At 44.5% G+C, this 22,287-nt stretch overlaps 1 protein-coding gene across 1 annotated transcript in view; it reads left to right on the plus strand.

Annotated features, from left to right (window-relative positions):
* The window catches only part of ATRN (attractin), a 208,776-nt gene that overhangs the window by 174,930 nt on the left and 11,559 nt on the right, over positions 1-22,287 (plus strand). The window contains 1 exon segment of the mRNA XM_070949103.1: positions 15,192-15,299. Within this exon segment, the coding sequence (XP_070805204.1) occupies positions 15,192-15,299 (108 nt within the window).

Genomic DNA, 22,287 nt, shown 5'->3' on the forward strand with positions numbered 1-22,287 from the left:
AGAGGAGGAAGGGGGTCGAGCTATTTTCCAAGGCACCCAAAGGCCAGACAAGGAAGAATGGATGGAAACGGATCAAGGAGCGATTCAACCTAGAAATAAATGAGAAATTTCCTGACAGTGAGAACCATCAACTGATGGAACAGAAGTTGCCTTCAGAAGTTGTGGGAGCTTCATCACTGGAGGCTTTCAAGAAGAGACTGGACTGCCATTTGTCAGACATGGTGTAGGTCTCCTGCTTGAGTGGGGGGCTGGACTAGATGACCTCCAAGGTCCCTTCCAACTCTGTTAATCTGTTATAAGTGCCTGTGAGATATGGCAAGTACAGGGCTGCTTCGCTCCTGCTCTGGAGTATGGAGCGAGTCTCCATTCCTCCGCCGTCACCCTTACCTTCTCAGGCCAGGTCAGTGACTGGGAGGGGAGGGCGAGGGGGCGGGGCCAGCCAGTGGTGGGTCCAGTGGACAGAGAGCCACAGCAGGAGGGACAAAAGAGCCGCATGTGGCTCCGGAGCCGCAGGTTGCAGACACCCGGCCTAGATTCACGTATCATTTTAAGCCAGGGTCTTTTTAAATATAGTTCGTCAAACAGCAGCCTATCAAATTTGCAGATGACAGTAAACTGGCAGGAACAGCCAACACCCCAGAAGGCAAGTTCGGGATCCAAAAGGATCTTGACAGACTTGGAACGATGGATCTTAATCCAACAAAATGAAATTGAACGTGGAGAAAAGCAAGATTTTACACCTGGGAAGCAAAAAAAACCCAAAGGCACAAGCGCGGATTAGGCGAAACCTGGCTGAAAAACAGTCACTGTGAGAGGGACCTTGGAGTCAGAGTGGACCGTCACTTAAGACACGAGCCAGCCGTGTGCGGCAGCAGCCAAAAAAAAGCCAATACGATTCTGGGTTGGATAAACAGAGGCATAGAATCAAAATCGCAGGAAGTATTAGCACAGCTTTATAAATCCTGAGTAAGGCCACATCCGGAATACGGCATCACCAGAATTAGAATCAGAATCAGAATAGAGCTGGAAGGGTCTTTGGAGGACTTCTAGTCCAGCCCCCTGCGCAAAGCATCACATCCTAAACCATTTCAGAACAAGTGGTATATTACCAAAAAAGATGTCAACACTTTGGAAAAAGGTGCAGAGAAGAGCAACGAAGATGATTAGGGGACCGGAGGTTCAAACATAAAAAGAACGGTTGCAGGAATTGATTATGGTCAGTCTAGAGAAAAGAAGGACTAGGGGTGACATGGAAGCAGTATTCTAGTATTTAAGGGGCTGCCCCAAAGAAGAGGGGGTCAACCTATTCTCCAAAGCACCAGAAGGCAGGACAAGAAGCAATGGATGGAAATTAATCAATGAGAGAAGCAACTTAGAACTAAGGAGAAATTTCCTGACAGTGAGAACAATTATGCAGCGGAACAGCTTGCCACCAGAAGTTGTGGATGCTCCAACACTGGAGGTTTTTTTTTTTTTAAATTTATTTATTTATTTATTTATTTATTTATTTATTTATTTATTTATTTATTTATTTATTTATTTATTTATTTATTTATTTATTTATTCAGTTTATATACCGCCCTTCTCCTAGTGGACTCAGGGCAGTGCACAGCCAAAACTAAAATACATAACAATACAAAATTTAAAATTAATTAAAAGAATTATATACTTTGGCCCAAATTAAAACAGTGCGAATTAAAACCCATTAACAAATTAAAACTAAACGATTAATAACCATTAAGAACTAAAAAAGGTTCTTTTTAAAAAAGAGTCATTTGTGTGAAACAGTAGAAAGGGGGTTGGACTAGAAGACCTCCAAGGTCCCTTCCAGCTCTATTCCGAATTGGAAAAACAAAATTGAAAAACGGTGTTCACACATAACGTTCAGCCACGAGGCAGGCACAGATTGCAAACGGCAACAACTACACGGAATCAAATCTTTTATTTTGACCCTAGATCAGCATGAAATAACACCGGACAACCAGATATGTTCATTATACTTAGCCAAAATCAAATAAACCCCATTATTTGGCTTAATGTGACATGATAAACTGGTCCACAGGTTAATCATGCCATTGAATAGGAGGAACTGATCATGAGCATAAATGCATAATATTTTCCACCAGATAGATAGATAGATAGATAGATAGATAGATAGATAGATAGATAGATAGATAGATAGATAGATGAGAGAGAGAGAGAGAGAGAGAGAGAGATGCGGTTTTGCCTGCTAAACATGTAATAAATATCCATACACTTCGCTTATTTCCGACAACTGCAAACATGGCCATTAGTCTGGTTTTCCTGTCTGCAGCCATTATAAAATTATTTGGGTAACACTTTTCAGTTTTTTTGTCAAGGGAGGCACGGGTTCCACCAAGGCATTGCAATAAATCTTAGCGCCTCCAACTTGTAGTTTGGATAGTACCATTTTTATTTTTTATTTTTTTTTGCTATGGAACGTATTGGCAAATTGTAGGTTATGGTTCTTTTGTCTGCTTTTGCTATCTTACTGCAGATTTTTTTCATTGTGCACGTCCTAAAATATCCTTTCTTATGAGTAGAGTAAAATAGAGTAAAGTAGAGCCTTGGTAGTACAGTGGTCTAAGGCACCCTGTTATTAAGACCAGCTGCCTGCAATTACTGCAGGTTCGAATCTCTCCAAGGCTCAAGGTTGACTCAGCCTTCCATCCTTTCTAAGGTAGGTAAATTGAGGACCCAGTTTGTGGGGGCAATAAGCTGACTTTGTGTAAAATATACAAAAGGATGAAGGCTATTGCTTAGCGCATTGTAAGCCGCCCTGAGTCTCCGGAGAAGGGCGGCATATAAATCAAATTTAGAAAAAAAAAAAAGATAAATTAAACGGCTGGGAGTGGGTGAGTGGATTTGACAGAGGGTGAACCATGGGCTCCTCGGTGCTCTCTGAGCTTGGGGCTTTCCTTGCAGACGTTTCATGACCCAACTAGGTAACACCATCAGTGCTGGAAGGGAGTGGGGTTTTTGGAGAGGAGGAGGAGGACTATGGTGCTGTCTGAGTTTGGTAGTTTTCTTGCAGACGTTCCATTACCAAACTAGTGAACATCATCAGTGCTGCTACTGCTAATGTGCTGTTGATGATGTGATGATCACCAGTGCTGATGTGTACTGATGATGTTACTTAGCTTGGTAATGAAACGTCTGCAAGAAAATCAACAATCTCAGAGAGCACCAAGGACCCCCATGATCCTAGTTGTCGTCGTCGTCCTCCTCCTCCTCCTCCTCCTCCTCCCTGCAAATCCCATTCCCTTCTAGTACTGATGATGTTAGCTATTTTGGTAATGAAACATATGCCAGAAAACCACCAATCTCAGAGAGCACCAAGGACCCCACAGTCCTCCTCCTCCTCCTCCTCTCTGCAAACCCCATTCCCTTCTCGCCAGGGTGGATTTGATTTAAATCGAGTTGATTTAAATCACAATTTAAATCTTGATTTAAATCAACTCGATTTAAATCATAATTTTTAAAGAGCAACTGTCATCTCTTTGACCCACTGTTGACTCACCGATAGTCCCAGTGTTGCAGAATATACAGCCTCCTGCTACATAACTAAGCTCCATTTCATGCTGAATAAACTAAATTATTTATGTATCTTAAATAGAAAACTATCTTACGATAGATTTTGACCCCAAAAGTTTTTTATTAAAATAAATTCGATAAAAATAAAAAAAAATCCGATTTAAATTAAAAAAAATCCGATTTAAATCAAAAAATCTGATTTTTTTTATTTTTTTTTAAGAAAAATCATTGATTTTTATCCACCCTGCTTCTCGCACTGATGATGTTAGCTTGCTTATTTATTTATTTGTTTGTTTGTTTGTTTGTTTGTTTGTTGGGACTTGTATGCCGCCCTATCTCCACAGGACTCAGGGCGGCTCACAACAATTAAAACCGAACAGACAAACCATTAAAACAGAAGTCCAAGTTAAAATTAAGAAATTCAATAAAAACCAGATTAAAACCCCCATCACTCCTCCTCCTCCTCCTCTCCGCAAACCCCTCTCCCTTCTAGCATTGATGACGTTCCCTAGTTGGGTCATGGAACGTCTCCAAGAAAACCACCAAGCTGAGAGAGCCCCCACAGTTCTCCTTCTCCTCCTCTTCCTCCTCCTCCTCCTTCCCCTCCCCCTTTTCCTCCTCTCCACAAACCCCCACTCCCTTCTAGCATTGATGACGTTCCCTAGTTGGGTCATGGAACGTCTCCTAGAAAACCACCAGGCTCAGAGAGCACCAAGGACCCCACAGTTCAACCCTGAACTGCAAGTATTCTCCTTTTATCGGATTGCATACAGCTTTTTTTAAAAAAAAATGTGGACAGAATACCCAAGATTGGGATCTGACCAGCACAAGAAAAAACAGACCTGTTATTTCTCATGACTTGGAAAATTTACATCTGTTGATGCCATCTAAAATTGCATTTGTGTTTTTTTTGGTTGTTGAGTTTTTTTGGTGTTTTTTTTTTTTTTGCTGCCACCTCACACCGCAAGCTCATCTTCAGTTTGCATTCAATTATTATTTCAAGTTCTCTCTGACAAGCTCTATTGTCAAGCCTGGTATTTTCCCATCCTTTGAGTCTGAATTTCCCTTTTGTGTCTCTTCAGTGGCGTTTATAGGAATTTGAGACCATTTCTCTAACTCCCGAAGCCCCAATGACGTAAAAATGGCCCTCGCTCTCTTCTGAGAATAATGCCTTATTAGTCACTTAAGTGAAGAACTAGAAGGAACGCATTAAAAGCAAGAGAAGAATAAAAATGTAGAAGACCCAAAATGCAATTCCAAATTATCTTTCTGGGGCTCCTGGAACTGTGAGAATAATGGTAGAATTTAAAGCATTCCATCTCTTATTGTCTGTTCATAGTACAGCTCCTCCTCCTCTCTGCAAACCCCACTCCCTTCTAGCACTGATGATGTTAGCTATTTTGGTAATGAAATGTCTGCCAGAAAACCACCAAGTTCAGAGAGCACCAAGGACCCCACACTTATCGTCCTGCTCCTCGTTCCTCCCTCCTCCTCCTCCCTCTTCCTCCTTCCTCCCTCTTTTCTCCCTCCTCCTCCTCCTCCTCCTCCTCCTCCTCCTCCTCCTCCTCCTCCCATTACCACCAACCCCAATGTGTTTGAACTACACTTCCCAGCATCCCCAGCTAGCCGTCTTGGCAAAACTGTGCTAGAAGAGGAGCAGTTTTCATCCAAATCAATCTGGATGGGGTGAAAATTGACCCCAAAGACGATGTCGAAAGAAATCCGGCAAGGAATTCACTTAACAGCCGCGTCACTGACTTAACAATTGCTGCGATTCACTTAACATCTGCGGCAAGAAAGATCGTAAAATAGGACAAAATCCACCAAGGACCCCACAGTCATCGTCGTCCTCCTCCTCCTCTTCCTTCCTCCTCCTCCTCCTCCCCCCCTCCTCCTCCTCCTCCTCCTCCTCCCACCTCCTCTCTGCAAACCCCTCTCCCTTCTACCACTGATGATGTTCCATAGTTGGGTCATGGAATGTTTGCAAGAAAACCACCAAGCTCAGAGGGCACCAAGGACCCTACAGTTCTCCTCCTCCTCTTCTTTCCCTCCTCCTCCTCCTTCTTCTCCCCCTTTTCCTCCTCTCCACAAGCCCCACTCCCTTCCAGGACTGATGACATTCTCTAGTTGGGTCATGAAATGCCTGCAAGAAAACCACCAAGCTCAGAGAGTGCCCAACATCCCCACAGTCGTCGTCGTCCTCCTCCTCCTCCTCCTCCTCCTCCTCCTCCTCCTCTCTGCAAACCCCTCTCCCTTCTACCACTGATGATGTTCCCTAGTTGGGTCATGGAACGTCTGCAAGAAACCAACCAAGCTCAGAGAGCACCAAGGACCCCACAGTTCTCCTCCTCCTCCTCTTCCTCCTCCTCCTTCTTCCCTTCCCCCTTTTCCTCCTCTCCACAAGCCCCACTCCCTTCCAGGACTGATGACATTCTCTAGTTGGGTCATGAAATGTCTGCAAGAAAAACACCAAGCTCAGAGAGAACCAAGGCCCTCCCAGTCCTCCTCCTTTTTTTCCTCTTCTTCCTCTTCCTCCTTCCTCTCCCCTCCCCTCCTCCTCCCCCTCCCCCTTTTCATCCTCTCCAAAGACACCATTCCCTTCTAGCACTGATGATGTTACCTTGTTGGGTCATGAAAGGTCTGCAAGAAAATCACCAGGCTCAGAGAGCACCAAGGGCCCCACAGTCGTCCTCCTGCTTCTCCTCCACCTCCTGCTCCTCCCCCCTCCCCCTCTCCACATACTCCACTCCCTTCTAGCATTGATGACATTCTCTAGTTGGGTCATGAAACGTCTGCAAGAAAACCACCAAGCTCAGAGAGCCCCAAGGGACCCCACAGTTCAACCCTGAGCTGCAAATATTCTCCTTTATCGGTACCGTTTAAGAAATAACCGGTCGGGGGGGGAAAGGGGGCGGAGGAACCCGCTAAAACTAAGCCACCAAATAAAAGGTTATTTTTTTTTTTTCAAGTGAGGCTAGACTGCCTGGCAGCTCCTCTCTCAGCTCTTCCCTTCTTGCTCTCCCAGCTTTTTCTCTCCCACCCTTATTTTTGACGCCTCCTCGTAGTAAGTGGAGACCCACATCACGTCCGGGTCTTATGAATGGATCCCTGGCAGCCATTCTGCGCGTGACTCAGCTGGCTTCAAAAACACGGTGTGTGTCAGCCTTGCATTGTCTTCTAATTTGAAGGGTGAACAAGCTGCGTAGACTGTGTCCAAGGAACCTCATGGGTGGATGCTTTGATTGTGCGAATGTTCGACTCCTCGCAGCGTTAATGAGTTCTGCGAGATTCTTATTTCAGGCATATTTATCAGGACAGCTTGCTCTGGCTCTGGCTCTCTCTCTCTTTTTTTCTTTTTCCTTTTCACAGCCATTAGACAAAGCGTTTTATGGTAGCTGAAGGGCACAATTACCGAGCAGCAACCTAGCAATCTGCTTTTTTGGGGGGGGCTTTCTTTCAGTTTGCAATCTGCTGAACATCTTTTAAAGTAGGAGGTTAAAAGGGATGCTCGGTGCATAGGTGGGACTTCTCCCAAGTCAATTCTGCAAGGGCAGATTTCTCGGCTTCTTGCTAGCACAGGCAGAAGAACATGGAAGATAGAATCGTGGAGTTGGAAGGGGCCTTGGAGGTCTTCTAGTCTAACCCCCTGCTCAAGCAGGAAACCCTATACCAGTGTTTTTCAACCTTGGTAGCTTGAAGATGGGTGGACTTCAACTCCCAGAATCCCCCAGCCAGCGGCACTCAGGCAAAACGGCCATCAACGGGCACATAGAGATGGACCACATTTACACACCATTCAAAAGAGACAATCCAAAAGCTAAAAGATCACTGCACTTCCTGGCCAGAAATAAAATACCCACAAGAGCAGAGATTAACACAGTGTTTCTCAACCTTGTTAGCTTGAAGATGGATGGACTTCAACTCCCAGAATCCCCCAGCCAGCGGCACTCAGGCAAAACGGCCATCAACGGGCACATAGAGATGGACCACATTTACACACCATTCAAAAGAGACAATCCAAAAGCTAAAAGATCACTGCACTTCCTGGCCAGAAATAAAATACCCACAAGAGCAGAGATTAACACAGTGTTTCTCAACCTTGGTAGCTTGAAGATGGGTGGACTTCAACTGCTGGCTGGGGGATTCTGGGAGTTGAAGTCCCCCCATCTTCAAGCTACCAAGGTTGAGAAACACTGCCCTAGACCATTCCACAGAAGTGGTGGTCCAGTCTCTTCTTGAAAGCCTCCAGTGATGGAGCAGCCACAACTTCTGGAGGCGATTAATTGTTCTTGCTGTCAGGAAGTTTCTCCTTACTTCCAAGTTGGTTCTCTCTTTAAGGATCATCCGCCTGATATTTCTCGTCCTGCCCTCAAGGGCTTTGGAGAATAAATGGACTCCCTCTTCTCTCTTACGACCCCTCGAGTACTGGAAGCCTATCCTGTCACCCTCTAGTCCTTCTCTTCTGAACTTTTACAGAATGGCAGAGTTGGAGGACTTCTCGTCCAATCTCCTGCTCCATTCCGGACAAATGCTCAGTGTCTTCTTGAAAACTTCCAGTGATGGATGGATTGGTGGATGGATGGATGGATGGATGGAAGGAAGGAAGGAAAGAAGGACAAAAAAGGGAGGATGGAAGGAAGGAAAGAAAAAAGGAAGGAAGAAAGGAAGGAAGGAAGAACAAAAGGAGGATGGATGGATGGAAGGAAGGACAAAAAGGGAGGAAGGAAGGAAGGACAAAAAAGGATGGATGGAAGGAAGGAAGGACAAAAAGGGAGGAAGGAAGGAAGGACAAAAAAGGGAAGATGGAAGGAAGGACAAAAAAGGATGGATGGATGGAAGGAAGGACAAAAAGGGAGGAAGGAAGGAAGGACAAAAAGGGAGGGAGGAAGGAAGGACAAAAAAGGATGGATGGATGGAAGGAAGGACAAAAAGGGAGGAAGGAAGGAAGGACAAAAAAGGATGGATGGATGGAAGGAAGGACAAAAAGGGAGGAAGGAAGGAAGGACAAAAAGGGAGGAAGGAAGGAAGGACAAAAAAGGATGGATGGATGGAAGGAAGGACAAAAAGGGAGGAAGGAAGGAAGGACAAAAAAGGGAGGATGGAAGGAAGGAAGGAAGGAAAAAGGGAGGCAGGATGGATGGATAGAGGAAGGAAGGAAGGAAAAAGGGAGGGAAGGATAGAGGGAGAGAAGGACAGAAAAGGGAGGAAGGAAGGAAGGACAAAAAGAGGATGGATGGATGGAAGGAAGGAAGGACAAAAAGGGAGGAAGGAAGGAAGGACAAAAAAGGGAGGATAGATGGATGGAAGGGAGGAAGGACAAAAAAGGGAGGATGGATGGAAGGAAGGAAGGAACGAACAAAGGAAGGAAGGAAGGAAGGAAAAAGGGAGACAGGATGGATGGATAGAGGAAGGAAGGAAAAAGGGAGGAGGGAAGGATAGAGGGAGAGAAGGACAGAAATGGAAGGAAGAGAAAGAAAGGAAAGAGAGAGAGAGAGAGAGAGAGAGAGAGAGAGAGAGAGAAAGAAAGAGAAAGAAAGAAAGTAATTTGGGTAATTTGTTTTGTCCCAGCTGATTTTTTTAATAAAACTACCTGTGGGCTGACCCTCAGGAAAGATTTTTGCGCTCGAAAATTCCCAGGACCTGCCCGAACTACATCATCCTTCAGCATCACGATTTCACAAGTAAATTCTGAATGTGTCCCTTAGTGGCCAAGGCCCAGTTTTGATATCCAGCTCGGCACAGTAACTCCAGATGTTGCTCTTCCGGTTCCTCATCTCTTTCTGGCCTTCGGGGCATTCGTTATTTACGGGGGCCATTAATCTCGCACCTCCCGTACCCGCGTATGAACCGGATGGCTTCCGAAGCCCACTCAGTACCGTCTCTGCCCTTCCATCCCTCCCTCATTATAGCTAGCCCCAGATGGTGCATCCGTCCTGAATTGAGGACAAGAAATGAAGTTGGTTGACCTCCCAACCATCACTAGAGGGACCAAAAAACCCCCCAAAGAAGCCAAAGCAATGAAAAAAGGAAAGGAGAATATGCGCATATTCTTTCTAGCCAGGTTTTACCTACCTAAACTAAGTTGTTCTGCAGCTCTGGTTGTGTGAAATCTCATTCACAAGCTTCAGGGTTTTTTTTCAAACTGCAACTCAACAGATATATCCTTTTTTCATTGCTTTGGCTTCTTTGGGGGGTTTTTTTCCTTTCCTTTCCTTTCCTTTCCTTTCCTTTCCTTTCCTTTCCTTTCCTTTCCTTTCCTTTCCTTTCCTTTCCTTTCCTTTCCTTTCCTTTCCTTTCCTTTCCTTTCCTTTCCTTTCCTTTCCTTTCCTTTCCTTTCCTTTCCTTTCCTTTCCTTTGTATCTCGCTCTGTGTTCTTTTAACCGTCCACAAAAGCTGCAATTTAGCTATAAAGCTCGAAAACTTAAACTGCAAAGGAAACAGGTATTGAAGAAGAATAAGGAGGAAGAAAAGCTCAAGCAGAAGAAAAATTCTCAAGGGTTCTCTCTCTCTCTCTCTCTCTCTCTCTCTCTCTCTCTCTCTCTCTCTCTCTCTCTCTCTCTCTCTCTCTCTCTCTCTCTCTCTCTCTATATATATATATATATATATATATATATATATATATATATCTGTGTGTGTGTGTGTTGATGTTTCAAGATGAAAAAGAAGCCGAAGGAAGCATTGATGTTGTCAGCTTGTGTCTTTTTATCTCTTTAGCAGATTTTTCTCACGCAGGGCAGACGCTACGGGTTGGGTTATAAATCAGTAATGGCTTTTATGGGGTTTTTTTAGAGCAGTGTTTCTGGATCTCAGTAAATTGAAGTTGTGTAGACTACAACTCCCAGGATTCCCCAGGGGGGCATGGCTGACTGTGGAATTCTGGGACTTGAAGTCTACACAACTTGAAAGTTGCTGCGATCAGGAAAGGCTGCTATACAAATAGATTACAATTGACTGTTCGTTTAGTGACCGAAGTTACAACGGTGTTGAAAAAAATTGACTTAGGAGCCTCTTTCACACTTAATGACCGTTGCAGCGTCCCCGTGGCCCTGTGATCAAAATTCATATCCTTGGCAACTGATTCGTACTTATGACCGTTGCTGTATCCCCAAGTGATCATGTGATCAACTTTTGCAACTTTCCGGCAATCCGTGGGAAAGACTGCTACTGCTCAGGCAGAAAACCCTATACCCAGTGGGGGATTGCTACTGGTTTGCCCCGGGTCGGGCAAACTGATAGCGGCAGTGGCGGCGTGAGGCTCCGCCCACCCACACGCGCACCCACGAGCGAAGTGGTAGCGGCCAAAATTGAAACCTACTACTGCCTATACCTTCTTGGACAAGTGGTTGCCCAATCTCTTCTTCAAAACTTCCACTGTTGGAGAACCTACAACTTCTGGTGGCAAGTTGTTCCACTGGTTAATTGTTCTCACTGTCAGGAAATTTGTCCTTAGTTCTAAGTTGCTTCTCTCCTTGATTACTAGTTTCCACCCGTTGCTTCTTGTCCTGCCCTCAGGTGCTTTGGAGAATAGCTTGACTCCCTCTTCTTTTGTGGCAGCCCCTGAGATATTGGAAGACTGCTATCATGTCTCCCCTAGTCCTTCTTTTCATTAAACTAGACATACCCAGTTCCTGCAACCGTTCTTCATATGTCTTAGTCTCCAGTCCCCTAATCACCTTCGTTGCTCTTCTCTGCACTCTTTCCAGAGTCTCAATATTCATGCCCTAAAGATGAAATGCTCAAGGCGGGAGGCCAAAAAATAGAAAAATGACACTAATGAATAGAAGAAAAACAAAATGACTTGTGAAATAACTTATACTGTCTGGCCCTGCCTTTTGGATGGAAATCTTTCTTTGGGTATATCGCAGGCTTATGGCATTATTTATTTATTTATTTATTTATTTATTTTATTCAATTTGTATCCCGCCCTTCTCCTAGTGGACTCAGGGCGGTGCACAGCCAGAACTAAAACACATACCAATACAAAATTTAAAATTATTAAAAGAATTACATACTCTGGCCCAAATTTAAAACAATTCAAACTAAAACCCATTGACAATTTAAAAAGCTAAAAAAAGCTAAAAAGGGAGGGGGGGTTCACGCCAGCCCTGCTTGCGTGAAAGAAGAGTTTTCAGGGCTCGGCGAAAGACCCGGAGATCCGATATCCTTCGTATCTCCGGGGGCAAATTGTTCCAGAGGGCGGGGGCTGCCACAGAGAAGGCCCTCCCCCTGGGGGTCGCCAGCCGACATTGCCTGGCCGACGGCACCCTGAGGAGTCCCTCTCTGTGGGAGCGTACTGGTCGGTGGGAGGCTATTGGCGGCAGAAGGCGGTCCCGCAAGTACCCAGGTCCTATGCCATGGAGCGCTTTAAAAGTGGGGACCAACACCTTGAAGCGCACCCGGAAGACCACTGGAAGCCAATGCAGCTCACGCAGGAGAGGCGTCACATGGGAGCGACCCCTGGCTCCCATAATCCCCTGCGCGGCCGCATTCTGCACCAGTTGGAGCCTCCGGGTGCTCCTCAAGGGGAGCCCCATGTAGAAGCACATAACGGCCATCCGATCTGCAACACAGCAGGTTTCCCATTTAGGGATATAGATCAAATGGGCTGGTTTGGCATACAGATACAGATGAACAGAGTGGGAAGGGACCTTGTAGGTCATCTAGTCCAACCCCCTGCCCAGCAGACCCTCCCTACACCATTTTTGACAGATGGCAGTCCAATCTCTTCTTGAAAGTCTCAAGTGATGAAGCCCCCACAACTTCCGAAGGCAACTTCTGTTCCATGGGTTAATTGTTCTTACTGTCAGAAAATTTCTCCTTATTTCCAGGTTGAATCTTCCCTTGTCCAGTATCCATCCATTATTCCTTGTCTGGCCTTCAGGTGCTTTGGAAAATAAGTTTTTTTTTTCCAAAATATTTTTTATTTTTTCAAACATAAACATAAAATATATCTTTCAAGAACGAAGTCTCGATCCGGTCGTAGATAGGCACTGCTGGCTGGGGGATTCTGGGAGTTGAAGTCCACCCATCTTCAAGCTACCAAGGTTGAGAAACACTGATCTAAACCATTCTATTATATCACCACAAGTTTAATTTCCAACTAAAATTAATTCATTTTTATCTTTTAACCTCAATATCAAAACATTAATCTTAAAACAATATTCTAACCTCTTAATTTAATTATTTACCTTACAATTTTATCACCACAAATCTTATTTTCAAATGGAATACAACTCTTATTTTTATTTCAATTTCTAAAACAAAATTCTATCCATATTTCTTAATCTCTAGTCCCATTTCATCACATCTTTAAATCTTGGACTTTATCACTTTAGCTTTATTTTTCTCACACTTATCATCTATTTATTCATTTCATTTTACACAGATTTATCCCAAAATCCATATCCTCCTCCATATCTCCTACTATTGTTTGGCTGATTTCTTTGGGAAATAAGTTGACCCCCTCCTCTCTGTGGCAGCCCCTCAAATATTGGAAGACTGCTCTCATGTCTCCCTTGATCTCCCACAATTTCTGAATGACAGAATAATAACAGAATAATAACAGAGTTGGAAGGGACCTTGTAGGTCATCTAGTCCAACCTCCCCCCTTCACCCAAGCAGGAGACCCTACCCCATTTCTGACAGATGGCAGTCCAGTCTCTGCTTGAAAGGCTCCAGGGATGAAGCTCCCACAATCTCTTGAGGTTAAAGAAAAAGAATTGGTCCCCTCTGATAAGATCCGTGCTTGTTTCTGCCTTCCTGTGGCTCATGGAGAGGCTGTAGACGCTTCCCCTGTTGAGTTTCAGCCTTCTGGAATTCGCATTCTGATACATGTCATCTGCAGCGCCAAGGGCATTTCATAAATCCAGCCCCCTACCCACCCACCCCAAAAAAAAAAAAGATTTTGTCACAGTTTTTTGAGTGTTCGGCCTGTGGTTTTATTGACTGAGGGTACCAGATTTACGATTCTAATTCTTTTTTTCGATATTTGTAACTTCTGAAGCCTCTTCTTTATTTTTTGGCACTCGTAAGTCCGCTTTGTTGGCTAATAGATAAATAAAACTGTATAACTAACGCAGAAAGAGAAGGTTTAAAAATGACTGTTGAGAAAAACCTTAAACAGACACCTACTAATAATAAAACGAATCTGAAGGCTTGTCATCGTATAAGTTACTGCACAGCTGCTAGGAGCAGAACTGCTCTCTTTTTTAAAAGAAAAAAAATGGGAATTTTAAATTTGGTTTTAAATTATTGGGGTTTTAAATTTGTTCAGCCAAATTATTTAATTCGTTTTAGTTTATTTTAAATTTTGTATCTATATGTTTTATTCTATGGCTGTTCACCGCCCTGAGTCCTTCAGGAGTAGGGCGGTATACAAATTCAATAAATAAAATAAAATAAATAAATAAATAAATAAATAAATAAATAAATAAATAAATAAATAAATAAATAAATAAATAAATTTATATAAAGAAAGAGACTTCTGCTTTATTTTCATATGATTATTACAGTAGTCCTCGACTTACGACCACAACTGAGGCCAAAACCTGAGGTTGCTAAGTGAGAAATTTGTTAAAAGAGAGTTTTGTTCCATTTTACCGACTTTTCCTGCCCCATTTGCTTAGCGAATCAATGCAGTTGTTAAATTAGTACCAGCGGTCGTTAAGGGGGTCGGGTTTCCCCGTTGCCTTTGCTTCACCAAAAGGGGATTGCATGACCCCCCCGGGACACTGCAACCGTCATAAATGTGAGCCCGTTGTCAAGCATCCAAATATAAATCACGTCAGCAGAAGGATGCTGCAATAGTCAAAAAAGTGTGAAAAATGGTCATAAGTCAGTTTTTTTCCCCGGTGGCGTTGTAACTTTAAGCAGTCGCTAAACGAATGGTTGTAGGTCGAGGACGTCTCTTTAAAGAGAATTGAAACTCTCTTTTAGATCTGCGTTTCTCAGCCGTTTCTCAACTTATGCCTGTTTTTCACACTTACGACCATCGTAACATGCCAATGGTTCAAGTGATCAAAATTCAGACAACTGGCTCATATTTATGACGGTTTGCAGTGTCTCCAGGGGTCAAAAGAATCCCCTTTTATGACCTTCTGAGAAGTCAAAGCCAACGGGGAAGCCAGATTCCCTTAGCAACGGGGTGACTAACTTAACAACTGCAGTGGGTCCCTTAACAGCTGTCACAAGAATGGCCATAAAACGGGGCAAAACTCGCTTAACGCCTAACAACTGTGTTGCTAACTGAACAACTGCAGTGAATCACTGGCATCTAAACATGTCTCTCCCAACCTTGAATCACTGCAGCTGGCTGGGGGATTCTGGGAATTGAAGTTCTCCCAGCTTAAAACAACCAAGATTCACTGCAGCTGGCTGGGGAATTCTGGGAACTGAAGTTCGCACAGCTTAAAACCAAGATTCACCGCAGCTGGCTGGGGGATTCTGGGAGTTGAAGTCCTCCCAGCTTAAAACCAAGATTCACCGCAGCTGGCTGGGGGATTCTGGGAGTTGAAGTCCACCGGGCTTCAAACAACCAAGATTCAGAAACACAGCTTTAGATGCCACTTTTAAAATCTAAAATATTTCCATTCCGAGCACAGAATTAACATCCTGGCTTTTTTTTTTTCCTTCCCCAGCAATTGCTCCGAGAGATGCAGCAGATGGCCAGCCGCCCCTTTGCTTCCATCAACGTCGCCTTGGAAACGGACGAAGCGCCCCCTGATCTCATCGGAGGCAGCATTAAGGTGAGAAGTTGCCCCCCTCCCACCCAACCTCCCCCCCTCTCCCCCCCCCCCCAGGCCCATTCCTGCCCTTCACGTTTTGAATAGATGGCTACTTTGCTGGGACCGCGTGCCCGGATGGCAAGCGTCGAGTCGAACCGTATTCGAAAGTTTAGCCGCGAAGCCAAGCATCCGCCTGGTGAATCCGTCGCACCTTGGTTTTTGATCTGCGTTTCCTGCCTCCGGGCTGCTCATTTGCATCTTTCTGTTGAACTTTTTAAAAAGAAAATTAAATTCCAATTTTTCTTTTTTTTTCTTTTTTCTTTTCTCTCTCGAGAAGATAGGCTTAATACCTCGTAATTAAGGGCCACGCAATTTAATAATGAGGCGATAATACTGCACAGGGGAGGCCACCCTTGGCGTACAGGTAGTCCTCGATTTACAACAGCTCCATTTAGTGACTGTTCAAACTAATAACAGAATTGAAAAACGGTGACTCATCGCCGTTTTTCAGACTTACGACCGATGCAGCGTCCCCCTAGTTATGTGATCGAAACACCCAAAACGGAGTGTGTGGGGCTGATGTCACGTGTGCCCCACCCTGTGCCTCATTTTTGGCCTGGACGGGCTCCTGCAGCACTCTGGCAGCCATAACGGGGCACAGGGGGGCTGGCCCATTTTCGCTAGTAGTAGAGGTACCACGGTCTGATCCTTTGCTATTGGCAGGCCAGCCCTGCGGGCCAGATCTAAGCACCCCGCAGGCTGAATCCGAATCCGACACCCCTGGTCTACTGTAAGGAAGAGAAGACTGGGGTTCTTCCAGACAAATGTTGATTTGTATCCCTGGCATGGCTGTTTAGCAATGTTTTTTCAACCTTGGCAACGTTAAGACCTGTGGACTTCAACTCCCAGAATTCCCCAGCCAGCCATGCTGGCTGGGGAATTCTGGGAATTGAAGTCCACATGTTTTACAAAGTTCCCAAGGTTGGAAAACCCTGCTCTAAAATCCTGCTCAGTCTGCAGGAGGTTGCACCCTATGGGCCTAATGTAGGGGTCAGCAACCTGCGGCTCTGGAGCCGCATGTGGCTTTTTCACCCCTCTGCTGTGGCTCCTTATCACTCAGAATATGCGTCACAACCGCCAATGTGCGACACCCACTGGCACACAATTTATTGAGCTTTTTAACCCCCCCAGCCAACCATGGATAAATCCAAGAAAAGAAAAGTTTCAGAAGAAAACAGAAGGTTTAATTCTAACTACTTATGCTAGTTTTGTGGCCGCTCAAGGAATAGTCAGGCACGGGAAGGTTTTTGTGGCTCCCGGTGTTTTCTTTTCTGTGGGAAATGCAGATCCCTGGCCTAAACCATTGCAAGGTGTCGGGAAGGATATGGGATGACAGAATTTTTCAAGTGCCCCCCCCTCCCCTTTTTCACCTGAGTCTCCCTGGGCATATTTCACCCGCTCGCCCTCCCGTTCAGCTGGTCCGACATTCTGTCCATCCACCTCCTCCTTCCTCCCTTCTGGGGATTCCCTTGACAAGCTGCCACTCTTCTCCCCTTCCTCCCGTTCGTTCCCCCTTCCCTATATTCCTGGACGGGGGTGTTGAGGTGGGATGGGGGCGAGAAGAGATGTGAGATGCCAGGCATATGTTCATAATTAATATGGAAGCAGGCAGCCATTGTTCTGCATACAAAACGGGCCGGGGATTTGGTTTAGCTCTAACCGCTTTGAAATGCATCCTCTTTCTCTGTGTGTTTGTGGCCTCTTTTGATGGGAGCCGAAGTGACACGACCGCAGGGAGTCTCGGCGCACGGTTTGTCAATCGCGCTACGGTTTGGGAAGCGGAAAAAAGAACACCAAACGAGGCTCACTTGCTTACCTGCTCCACTGCCTCAGAGATATATATATATATATATATATATATACATATATATATATATGTTTTCTCAGGTTTTCGCGGGTGTTTGTATGTAGGTCTTTGGTTATTCGGGTCTTCTCCCACGTAAAATTGGAAGTGTCTTGGCTTCCAATTTTACGTGGGAGAAGACCCGAATAACCAAAGACCTACATATATATATATATATATATATATATATATATATATATATATATATGTATATTTTCTTACGTTCTTTCCTCGGCTTCCTTTACGGGCCGCGTATTCCCCGTGCAGGTAATCAAGGCAGCCACGTTACAAACCACGTGCCGCTGGGCCACTGTGGCATAGTTTGCATTTCTTACATGTTCTGCGGTGGGAAGTGATCCCCTTAGATCTCTTCGGTGTAGCTACCAAAGCTTGTTGTCTCTCGCATGGTGGTTTTTCTTTTTTTTTCATCTGCAATTTAGTTCCAGGTAGGAAGAAAGAACGGACGGACGGACAGACGCGATTGCTCTGCGAAATCAGATAGTCCTCGACTTATAACCATCTGTTTACTGACCGTTCGGAGTTACGACAGCCACTAAAAAAAGTGACTTAAGACCCGTTTATTTAATTAATTAATTAATTAATTAATTAATTAATTAATTAATTAATTTTTTATACCGCCCTTCTCCCGAAGGACTCAGGGCGGTGAACAGTCAAAATAAACATATATATATAAAAATGTGAATAGAAGTAATAAATAATAATTAAGTCAATTTGGCTTCTCAGTTAAGTTAAGATCTTCAGAATAAAATTTACACAATTAGGAAAAGGAAAGAAAAAAATTAATTATGCCAGCCCGGCTTGGTGAAAGAGGAAGGTCTTAAGTGCCCGACGGAAAGTATGAAGATCTGGGATTATTCTTATCCCTGGGGGTATCCTGTTCCAAAGGGTAGGTGCCCCCACAGAGAAGGCTCTCCCCCTGGGAACCACCAGTCGACATTGCTTTAGTGATGGCATCCTCAGTTTCTCATACTTAACGACCGTTGCAGCATCCCCTTGGTCACGTGATCATAATTCAGATGCCTCGTACTTACGACGGTATCCTGGGGGGGTTGTGATCCCCTTTTGCGACCTTCTGATAAGCAAAGACAATGGGGAAGCCAGAGTCACTTCGCCTCCATGTGTTACTAACTTAACAACGGCACTGAATGACTTCACAAATGCGGCAAGAAAGGTCGTAAAACGGGGCCAAACTTGCTTCACGTATTGGGCCCATTTTTCTTTCTCACCTGGCTCCAGGACCTCTCTAGGCGTCTGGGGAGGGTGAAAACAGCCTTCCCCACCCCTCCAGAGGCCAAAAATGCCCCGTTTGACAACTTCCAGTCCCACCGGAAGCTGAGTTCGCGTGCCCACTGATATGGTTACGCGTGCTAGATGTGGCACGCGTGCCATAGGTTCGCCATCACAGGTATAGGGTCTCCTGCTTGAGCAGGGGGTTGGAGTAGAAGACCTCCAAGGTCCCTTCCAACTCTCTCATTCTGTTATTATTATTTAGATCTGCTATTAATCCGTCTCCTTCGGGGGCCTAAGGTTAAGGGATTCCAAAATCTGAAAATGTCAGGCCTGTCCCAGATTAGGCATTTAGGAAAGAGAGACCCTCGACTCCCGTTTGTAGTGAAAGCTACAAATAACCCGGGGGCAGAAATATCACTTAACAACCGTCTCGGTTAGCAACGGAAATGGGCTCCATTGCGGTCGTACGCCGAGGATTGCCTGTACGCAAGGAAGCCAGCGCACCCGAGGCAACGGGAGATTGGCTGTTGGCGGTGCATCCTTCCGCGTGTTGCTTTCGCTGACTTTGTAAGGCTTAGCAAGAAATACGTTGCTTTTGGAACATCAGGAGTTGAAAATTGTGCTGGGAGTTGAGAAAGGGCAAAAGAGATTAGCTCTGTTAAAAGTCCAGGGTATTTTACAACGCCAGGCGATCTCGGCAGCAGCCGAAGGAGATAAAGCTTTTCTGTCTAACGAATTACTTTCGGGTAGCATCCGAAGACATAGATTTAGGATGTGCTTTCTAAATAAATTTTTTTTTCTTAAATAATAAGAAAGAAAAGCAATGCGCCAACCCCACAGCATCTGGCGGCCGTAAGGGAAAAATGAAATAACTTTCAGCTCTTATTGTTTTGTCTGAAGCTCAGAGATGCGGTGGGATTGAGATGGGGCTCGGCTTTCATCTCTCTCTCCCCCCCCCCGGACTTTCGAAAAGAGATAAATTGGGTTTTAGAGGTGGGGAAAAAAATGGAAACGTTTTATGACATAATCCCATCATTTATTCCAATCTGTTTCGGCTATCTGTGGAACGAGTACCAGGAGATTCAACAGCAGGGGGATGCAGCTGGCGGTCACCCCAAAACTCACCTTTTTCCTCTGGAATAATCCCTACTAATTAATTTTTTTTTAAAAAAATTAATTTTTAAATTGGACTCGGATGGAAGACACCTGGTTTGTAGAATCCCTTGCAGAGCTGTCCAACCTTGGCCCCTTGAAAAGCCGTGGACTCCAATTCCCAGAATTCCTCAGCCGCCTGGGGAATTCTGCAGTAGCGAAATGTACAATTTGTTACTACCGGTTCTGTGGGTGTGGCTTAGTGGGGGGGGGGGTAATGTGACTGGGTGGGCATGGCCAACTTTTTTTTTTTTTTTTTAACTTTTAAAAGCATTTTTTCTACAACCTCTTCGGCTGAAGAGGTTTTTAAAAAATGCTTTTAAAAGCCTCTGACGGCAGAGGCTTTTTTTTTTCTTTTAAAAACATTTTTTCTACAACTTCTTTGGCCGAAGAGGTTGTAAAAAAAACCTGCTTTTAAAAACCTCTGATGATCAGGCAACTCAGCTGGGATCGTCAGAGGCTTTTAAAAGCACTTTTTCTACAACCTCTTCAAGAGGTTGTAGAAAAAGTGCTTTTAAAAGCCTCTGACGATCCCAGCTGAGCCGTGCAATCATCAGAGGCTTTTTTTTTTTTTTTTTACTTTTAAAAGCATTTTTTCAGCCGAAGAGGTTGTAGAAAAAATGCTTTTAAAAAGCCTCTGATGATTGTGCGGCTCAGCTGGGCATGGGGGGGCAAGGATGTTTGCTACTGATTCTCCGAACCACCCGCCGCCATCGCTACCGGATCGGGCGATCCGGTCCGAACCGGGAGTATTTCACCCCTGGAATTCTGGGAGTTGAAGTCCGCACCTTCTTCAAATCCCCATGGTTGAGAAACCCTGCAGATGGCTGGCTTGACACTTCACTCAAAAGAGTAGAGGTTATTCGAACAACCAGGCAACCTCTTGACAGGGGGAGAATGGAACTTGCTCTCTGCGTTTTGCAATGTCAGGTCTTCCGTTAAGAGAAGCAATAATTGGAAGAGTTATCTGAAAGACGGACAGAGGTCCAGAAGGCCTTCAATTTTGCAAAGGGAGCACCAGGCATTCATAAAACTGCCTGGAGATTTAAAAAGGCAGGTAGAAACCTCGCAGCTTCAATAATAGCTGGTGTGCTTTTTTTTTTAAAAAAAAAATAATAATCCAGAAAAATACGTACATTTCTCCACTGGGGTGTTTTATTCTGTGCTGCCAGAAACATAGCTGAATTGAAGTACAGCAGCACCTCGGTACTCAGCTGTTTTAAAACTCATCCAATTTGGTACTCAACGCGTTTTGATGAGAAAATTGCGTCCCGATACTCGTCCTTTGTTTAATACGCGACACGCAAGCTTACAAGAGAGAGAAAGGAAGGACGAGAAAGAAAGAAAGAAAAAGGAGGGAGGAAGGAAGGGGAGGAAAGAAGAGGGAGAGAAAAAGAGAAAGGCAATAAGAGATGGAGGGAGCAGGAGAAAGAAAAAAATGGAAAAAGAAAAGGGAAGGATGGAGATAGTAGAAGGAAGGAAAGGAAAGAAAGGAAAGGTAGAAAAGGGCACAAAGGAAGGAGAGAGAGGGAGGGAAGGAGGGAAAGGAAAAGAATAGCAATAGCCCTTAGACTTATATACCACTTTACAGGGCTTTACAGTCCTTGGTACAGAGTCAGCATATTGCTCCCAACAATCTGGGTCCTCATTTTAGCTTCCGTGATTATTTGGTGTATTTTTGTGCTTTTTTGTTTCTCATTTATATATTTTTGCCTTTTTTTCCCCCGCTCATCGCTACAGATAACGCGATGTTTTTATTTTATTTTATTTTATTACAGGTTGTCCTCGACGTATGACCACAACAGAGCCCCACGTTTCTGTTGTTGAGCGGGTTTTGCCCCGTTTGACGACCTTGCTTGCCACCGTTGTTATGTGACTCGCTGCCGTTGTTAAGTTAGCCACCTGGTTGTTAAGTGAATCTGGCTTCCTCGTTGCCTTTGCTCGGCAGAAGGTCACAAAAGGGATCGCTGAACCTTGGGACACCACACCCGTCATAAATATGAGTCAGTTGCCAAGTATCTGAATTTTGATCACTTGACCACGGGGAAGTTGCAATGGCCGTAATTGTGAAAAATGGTCTTAAGTCACATTTTTCAGTGCCGTTGTAACGGTCACTAAAGGACAATCACTAAAGGAACTGTTGTAAGTCGAGGACTACCTCTATTTATTAATTTTTAGGTTTATTTCTCATGTAAAGTAATGACATACAATCCTATCTTTTTACATATTGCCTCAAAAATATGCATTGCCTTGGGTTTTGGAAAACATGAAATTTATTTACATTGTTCCATATGGAAAAAAAATGTGCTTGGTACTCATCACTTTTGGTATTCATTGCGTCTCCCAGAATCCATTAATGATGAGTACAGCTAGTCCCTGATTTACAACAGTTCATTTAGCGACCATTCAAAGTTTACGATGGCACTGAAAAAAGTGACATGACCATTTTTCTCACTTAATGACCGTTGCATCACCGCCCTGGTCACGTGATCAAAATTCAGACGCTTGGCACGTGTTGATGTTTATGTCCCGGGCAGTGGTGGGATTCAAATAATTTAACAACTGGTTCTCTGCCCTAATGACCAGCTGGGTAGGCATGGCCCGGTGGTCATGTGACCGTGTGGGCATGGCCAACTCAACGTTACTCACGTCGATGGGCGCTTCGCCTTATCTGTTACAATGTAATAAGGGTTCACCAGAGAG

This window comes from Pituophis catenifer, unplaced genomic scaffold (assembly GCF_029215685.1).
Source record: "Pituophis catenifer annectens isolate HBS135680 unplaced genomic scaffold, rPitCat1.0.hap2 SCAF_8, whole genome shotgun sequence".
NCBI lineage: Eukaryota > Metazoa > Chordata > Lepidosauria > Squamata > Colubridae > Pituophis > Pituophis catenifer.